This window comes from Nematolebias whitei, chromosome 3 (genome assembly GCF_014905685.2).
Source record: "Nematolebias whitei isolate Nwh7 chromosome 3, NemWhi1, whole genome shotgun sequence".
NCBI lineage: Eukaryota > Metazoa > Chordata > Actinopteri > Cyprinodontiformes > Rivulidae > Nematolebias > Nematolebias whitei.
In genome coordinates this window covers 1,632,264-1,640,096 of record NC_056500.1, presented here as the reverse complement: position 1 = coordinate 1,640,096, position 7,833 = coordinate 1,632,264, and the positions used below count along the sequence as shown (strand labels likewise).

The 7,833-nt window shown below is 46.7% G+C and overlaps 1 protein-coding gene across 1 annotated transcript in view; it reads left to right on the top strand.

The window, feature by feature from the left end:
- The first annotated feature begins 582 nt into the window (after window positions 1–582).
- Window positions 583–7,833, top strand: part of LOC119430356 (transcription activator BRG1) — a 26,248-nt gene continuing 18,997 nt past the window's right edge. Inside the window, exons 1-6 of the mRNA XM_037697762.1 lie at window positions 583–712; window positions 4,639–5,175; window positions 6,417–6,515; window positions 6,719–6,977; window positions 7,045–7,171; window positions 7,283–7,456. Coding sequence (XP_037553690.1) covers window positions 583–712; window positions 4,639–5,175; window positions 6,417–6,515; window positions 6,719–6,977; window positions 7,045–7,171; window positions 7,283–7,456 — 1,326 coding nt within the window. The remainder of the gene's footprint in view (window positions 713–4,638; window positions 5,176–6,416; window positions 6,516–6,718; window positions 6,978–7,044; window positions 7,172–7,282; window positions 7,457–7,833) is intronic.

Here is a 7,833-nt window from a genome sequence, read left to right as displayed (position 1 = left end):
ATGGACCTGTGAGTCCTGATTCAGTTGAACCTGTGAGTCCTGATTCAGTTGGACCAGGAAACAGGAGCGGAGTAGGAGAAGGTCCTTTTGTCTAGTTCAGTCCTCACTGAGGGAACACTGCAGGTAATGATGTCCTGAGAGCGCACGCTGTAGCTGCACTCACACAGAGACATGTAGGAGGAGATGTATGAAGGCAGCAGACCAGGAAGTGATTTAAAGATGGAAATGTACCAGTGAGAGTCTGTGTGAAGTTATTGGTGTCCAGTTAACCAGTGAATACTGGGTGCAGTGGTGGGTACGGTAGTTACAGCCAGTTATGAATCTTAGTGCACCATGATAGACAGCATCCAACATCTGCAGCATCCAACATCTGCAGCATCCAACATCTGCAGGGTTCTTGTGGCAGCGTTCATGCAGTTGGTTGGTTCTAACAATCATTTTATACATTATTTCTGTTTTTTTATCTGCTTCCATCTATTTTATATAGTTACTATAAGTTGTTAAGCTAGAAATTATTATATTGCTCTCCATTTATTATTAAGATAGATTTTATTATTTTTGTTTGTTTTCGTCTTGCAGCCCATGGACTCCATGCACGAGAAGGGCCTGAGTGAGGAGAGCCGCTTCAGTCAGATGAAGGGGATGTCTATGAGAGCAGGGGGGCACAGCGGTATGGGCCCCCCACCCAGTCCTCTGGACCAACACTCACAGGGTGAGCAACACCACACACTGCTCTTTAGCAACTTCTCCAGCGTTATGTCAGACGATGAGTGGCGTTAGCTCAGTGGAGGGCTCAGAATCACACCTGTTTTCAGGGAGAGTCTTGCTCTTTAACCAGCTGTGACATGTCAATCATAGGTGCAATGACATGTGTCAATCATAGGTGCAATGACATGTCAGTCATAGGTGCAATGACATGTGTCAATCATAGGTGCAATGACATGTGTCAATCATAGGTGCAATGACATGTGTCAATCATAGGTGCTATACCTTTTTAAATTAGGACTACAAAGATGCAGAAATTCAGAGGCTCATATGATGCCACGGGCAAATCCCAGCCGGGGGTCTTCCTGCGTGGAGTTTGCATGTTGTCTCTGTGCTGCGTGGGTTTTCTCCAGGTACTCCAGTTTCCTCCCACAGACCAAAAACATGCATGTTAGACTGACTGGTAACTCTAAATTGTCCCTAGGTGAGAAAGAGAGAGAATGGTTGTTTGTTTCTATTGCTGCGTTCACACTGCAGGCAAATGTGGCCCAGATGTAATTTATGAATTTTTTGCCCCATGCGACCCATATCAGATTTTTTCATGACAGTCTGAACAAGACAAATTAAATTTTTTAAAGTTTGACCCAGGTCTTTTTTTGATACATATCCAATGTTTGTCAAAGCTGCTGCAGTATTGATGTAGCCAATAGGACCACATCATCTGCAAAAAACAGAGAAGCGATCCTAAGGCCACCAAAATGGATCCCCTCAACTCCTTGGCTGCACCTAGAAATTCTGTCCATAAAAATTATGAACAGAATCTGTGACAAAGGACAACCTTGGCGAAGTCCAACTCTCATTGGGAACGAGCCCAACTTACTGCCGGCAATGTGGACCAAGCCCTGACACCGGTCGTATAGGGACCTAACAGCCTGTATCAAAGGGCCCGGTACCCCATAATCCCAGAGTACCCCCCACAGGGCCCCCCGAGGGACGCAGTTGAACGCCTTCTCAAAGTCCACAAAGCACATGTAGACTGGTTGGGCAAACTCCCACGCTCCCTCCAGGACCCTGCTGAGGGTGTAGAGCTGGTCCAGTGTTCCACGACCAGGACTAAAACCGCACTGCTCCTCCTGAATCTGAGGTTCGACTATCCGACGGACCCTCCTCTCCAGAACCCCTGAATAGACCTTACCAGGGAGGCTTAAGAGCGTGATTCCCCTGTAGTTGGAACACATTTTACCATTCCCCTTTTGGAATAGGGGGACCACCACCCCAGTCTGCCAATCCAGGGGAGCTGCCCCCGATGTCCACGTAATATTGTAGAGTCGTGTAAGCCAACACAACCCCACAACATCCAGAGCCTTAAGGAACTCCGGGCGAATCTCATCCACCCCTGGGGCCTTGCCACCGAGGAGCTTTTTAACCACCTCGGTGACCTCAGCACCAGAGATTAGAGAGCCCAACCCAAAGTCCCCAGGCTCTGCTTCCTCAGTGGAAGACGTGTCAGTGGGATTGAGGAGGTCTTTGAAGTATTCTGTCCACCGACCCACGACATCCCATTCACATAACATCCAGGGGAAATTGAGATAGGTAACCTTCCAACCTTTTTTTTCCTGCTTGCTCTTGACGAGGACGTACGCTTTCCCTCCTGCTCCTGCCTCCCTCCTGATTTGCTCTTTGTCTTATGATTCCTATCAGAGCCTCTCATTACATATCCTCTGAATTGTAAATTATGGATCTGATCAGCTGGCCTCTCAACACAATTGATCAAATTTTTTCAACGAGAAGACAGGGCGATGGAGAGCTCTCATGCCCTGCAGGGACACTTGCAGCTGGATAAACTATAGATTCCTGGGGGCAGTGGAAGATGGTGTCTGTTTGATTGTCTGTTGAGGATGTAGAAGATGCGTGCATGAATGGATTTATGATAACCAAACCCAACTTTGGAATAAGTGGAAGATAATGGATGGATGGATGGATGGATGGATTTCTGCTTTTTGCAATTGGCAGGTAACTGGCATATCGACAAACTCGGAAGACAGTGGCAGCGGTTCTGGCAGTTGTAAGGCTGCCTGCCTTGTATGAAGGAGTGTACCGAGCGATGAGCTCTCAGAGTCAGACGCTGCATGAGCTGAGCCGTAAGCTGGACGCACTTTCTGAGAGTCACAGGCCACTTGCAGCTCCTGGGTTTCACTGGAGGGAAGGAATCGACCTTGGAGAAGGCTACAAGCTCGGTCCAATGGTGTGACCAGAAATTTTTGCTGTTTGAAATCGCCTGTGAGACGTACCAGCAGAACTATGAAGGCAGACATGGAAATTCAAGCGGAGGCTGCCTGACCCAAAATAATTGTGTTATCTGAATTTGGCTTCCCCACTCGGCCTTGAATTGGCCAACTATCTCAACTTCTCCTGGTTGTTAATGTGAACGAGAAGCTCCGCTCCCCACCCCTCCCATCACTCCCCTCCTGAGGACATCTGTGGATCTGTGTCAGAGTTGAACCGGCTGATAGACACTGTGCCATCTTTATCAGGACTATGGAACTTTCTGGCAGTGTCTGCAGACAAATCACTGCCCTCATCTGCCTCCTCATTCATAAACAGTATGTTGCTGTTTCATATTCTGACATCTTTTTTTTCAACTTTCAAATCTCACACTGTGTCCTGTCACACAGTGTGAGATTTAATTTTTTTTACACCTACACTCACCCACGTGCTTCTTTTTCCTTAACTGAAAAAAGGGCTGCGCCTCTCGAGGCTGGCGGCCTCAGTCGCCTCTGTCTTCCGGTGTCTGATTGTTTATGTTGCTCTCGGACGGGCTGTACTGAAATGCCATTTCGTTGTGTTTTGGTGCAATTACAATAAAGCTGATTCTGATTCCAAGGCCGTCGCGGAGGCAGATTCAGGTATCAACATGTGTTTTGGGTCAGTCCGAGCTCTGTTCATTTCTATCTGCCTTCTACAGTCTCGCCAGTACACCTCATGGCGACTCCATTCATTCGACCTTTATTGACTCCAAACAGCCAAATTGTGATTGCACACACCAAGTCAAGCTTACAACTTCTCTGAGATCTATTCCTTCACGCTAGCGAGATTCAGGTGCCACAAGTAGCCTGTGATTCTCAGCAAGAAGTGTCTGCTGTCCCCAAGAGCAAGCAGGTATATATATATATATATATATATATATATATATATATATATATATATATATATATATATATATATATATATATATATATTATAAGCAGGTGTTCAAATACTTATTTGCGGCTGTAACTCACAAATTAATTATTAAAAAATCTTACATTGTGATTTACAGATTATTTTTTTTAGATTATGTCTCTCACAGTGGACATGCATCTAAGATGAAAATTTCAGACCCCTCCATGATTTCTAAGTGGGAGAACTTGCAAAGCAAAGTCGCAGGGTGTTCAAATAATACTTATTTTCCTCACTATATATATATATATATACATATATATATATATACATATATATATATACATATATATATATATATACATATATGTGTATATCAAAGACACATAATAGTGTGAATACTGAGTCAGCATTTAAACTAACATACAGTATATATATATATATATATATATATATATATATATTCCTGTTTAGTGAAAGAATGACTGATGATACGTGAAAGAGATGTTTTCCTGAGAATTAGTTTCAAATAACAGCCTGACAGGAGTTCCTCAGGGTTGGCTAATGATTCACCATGTGAGTAATGCTGTGATCTTAGGAGCAGGACATGGATCTGACATTAATGAAAAATACACAGAGCTAGATGTAAACATAAAGACTGATTCCAGAATAATAGTTGTAGGAAGTACTTAAGCTAGTGATACCTCATTCTGTGCCTTGTTGTTTGGCCCCCTGGTGATTAAAACTCTGTCTCTTTCTGTTTCTGTCCTCCAGGCTACCACTCTCCATTAGGGGGTTCTGACCACTCCAGTCCTGTTGCATCTAATGGACCCCCATCTGGTCCCCTAATGCCATCATCTTCATCCTCCTCCTCTTCCGTTGGTCCTGGGTCTTCCTCAGCCTCCTTAGACGGCCCCAGTGGAGACCAACACTCCTTGGGGCCTAATAACAGGCCTGGGCCTCCAGGTAGTTCTGGACCAGTCCCAAGCTCTGGACCAGGTCTAGGCTCTGGTGTCTCTAGTCTTGGCTCTGGTCTTGAAAACAGTGGCTCTACTGGTCCTGGTGGCCCAACTCCCTTCAACCAGAACCAGCTCCATCAACTCAGAGCCCAGATCATGGCTTATAAGATGCTAGCCCGGGGCCAACCTCTGCCGGATCATCTCCAAATGGCCGTTCAAGGAAAGAGGCCGATGCCAGGGATGCAGCAGCAGCCCATGACCAACTTGGTCCCTGGAGCTGCTGGAGGGCCAGGAGGTGCTCCAACAGGACCAGGGCCTGGACCAATGGGCTCAGGCTACAGCCGAGCTCACGGTGAGCATGCATGAGGACTGTGAGCTGCCTTATACACCTGAGGTGTCCAAATGTTTTAGGTTCCATCCATCCACCATCCATCCATCCATCCATCCATCATCCATCCATCATCCAGCCATCATCCAACCATCATCCATCCATTCATCATCCATTCATCTGTCCATCCATCCATCCATCCAACCATTCATTTATCCATCCATCATCATTCATCCATCCATCCATCCATCATCTTCCTCTTGTTCTGGACTCAGGTCTCGGGGGCAGCATCTTGAGCAGGGAGGTCCAGACATCTCTTTCCACAATCACCTCTTCCAGTTCTTCTGGGAGGACTCCGAGGTGTTCCCAGGCCAACTGAGAGACATAGTCTCTCCAGCTTGTCCTGAGTCTTCCCTGGGGTCTCCTCCCAGTCGGACATGCCTGAAGCACCTCCCTAGGGACTTGCCCAGGGAGAATCCTTACCAGATGATGACCCACCTCAACTGGCTCCTCTCGATGTAGAGGAGCAGTGGTTCTACTCTGAGTCTCTCCTGATAACTGAACTTCTCACCCTGTCTCTAAGGGAGAGTCCAGCTCTGCAGAGGAAACTCATTTCAACCTTCTGGATCCACAATCTCATTCTTTCAGTCTCTACCAGAGTTCATGACCAGAGGTGAGGGGAGGAACGTAGACCGACCAGTAAACAGAGAGCCTTGTCTTACAGCTCAGCTCCCTCGTCACCACAACGGACCGGTACAGAATCCGCAATACTGCAGATGCTGTACCAATCCATATGTCAGTCTCACGCTCCATCCTTCCCTCATTCGTGAAAAAACCCTGAGATACTTGAACTCCTCCACTTGAGGCAGAACCTCACCCTCGTCCTGAAGAGAACAATCTTTAGTTGGGGTTAGTCAACTTGTTAGGTTCTGGTGTACAGAATAGTGTCAGAAAATACCTGCAAGCCTGCTATAATAACAGTTTATGACTGCTAGTTTTATACTTTATAACAATTATGTCAAAATAGTGTCATTAGCATTTATCTGAAAATTGTATTTGATTTCTCCAAATCATCTGAAGACCCTACACTTGCTATTTCATGACCCATAATGGCGTCTGGACCCCAACTTTAGGAACCGCAGTGAAGCACAGTTGTGAAAAAACTTGTCTAGCTGAATGTCCTAAAGAGATTCACCAAACTGCCAAGTTTTCTCAGTATTTTTTAATATAAGTGATGAAGACTATCTGTATTTTTGGTTTGATAGGAATGATGGGGCCCAATATGCCTCCCCCAGGTCCATCAGGGACACCAGCTGGAATGCAAGGACCAAACCCAAATGGACCTCCAAAGTCCTGGCCTGAAGGTTTGTGGTCTTGATGTTAGGTGTAAAAACAACTGCTGTCCTAGTTGTTGTGATGTAGCAGCAGCATCAGGACCAGTGCTGATTCAGCGTTGATGAAAAACTCTTCATGTGGACAAAACGTAACAACAGAACACTGATGTTACTTTGAGATGTGATGAGAGGCATGGCTGCAGGTTTTCCTTCCTTCCTACTTCTTCCTCCAGGTCCCATGGTGAACGCAGCAGCCCCCTCTAATGCGCCTCAAAAACTGATCCCCCCTCAGCCCACGGGCAGGCCTTCCCCTGCCCCGCCTTCAGTTCCCCCAGCTGCTTCGCCTGTTATGCCCCCACAGACCCAGTCCCCTGGTCAGCCAGCACAGCCTCCTCCCATGATGCCTTACCACGCCAAGCAGAACCGCATCACACCCATTCAGAAGCCCTGCGGCCTCGACCCCGTGGAGATCCTGCAGGAGAGGGAGTATAGGTGCGTCATGCACACCTTTAGAACCAGGGACAAGCATGAACTGAACATTTAGGAGTTGTTGTTTCAGGTTGCAGGCTCGGATCGCTCATCGCATTGCTGAGCTGGAGAACCTTCCCGGTTCTTTAGCTGGTGATTTACGCACCAAAGCTACGATAGAGCTCAAAGCTCTCCGCCTGCTTAACTTCCAGAGACAGGTAGGCATCGAGACGTTTTCAGCTTCGACCTCACCAGGAAAGCTTTTGGTTCCTTGTAGATACGTCAGTGTTTCTTTAGTGCCGGTTGTTTTAGAGTTTATGTGTCTGCAGCTGCGTCAGGAGGTGGTGGTGTGCATGAGGCGCGACACGGCTCTCGAGACGGCACTTGATGCCAAGGCCTACAAGCGAAGCAAACGTCAGTCTCTGCGGGAGGCTCGCATCACAGAGAAACTGGAGAAGCAGCAGAAGATTGAGCAGGAGCGCAAACGTAGGCAGAAGCATCAGGTGAAGCTCAAACTGGGATGTTTGTGGTATCCGTAGGGATGCCAGTCCATAACCACTGAAGCACCATTTTAAATATTATTCACTCACTGACAAGTTTTTATTTGCAACTGTTCCCACAGCTTTGGTATATCCCACATAAAACACATTAACCATTAACACATTAAAGCATGCAGCTCAGTCAGTAATAATATGTAAGGACTTGTCAGAGCAGAACACACGAGAGACGGCAAACTTCTTCCCATGCACAATGAGAGCAGTTTGAGACAAGAAGTGAGAAAAGACAGGAGGCAGAGACATGGACAAAAAGACAGGAGGCAGAGACATGGACAAAAAGACAGGAGGCAGAGACATGGACAAAAAGACAGGAGGCAGAGACA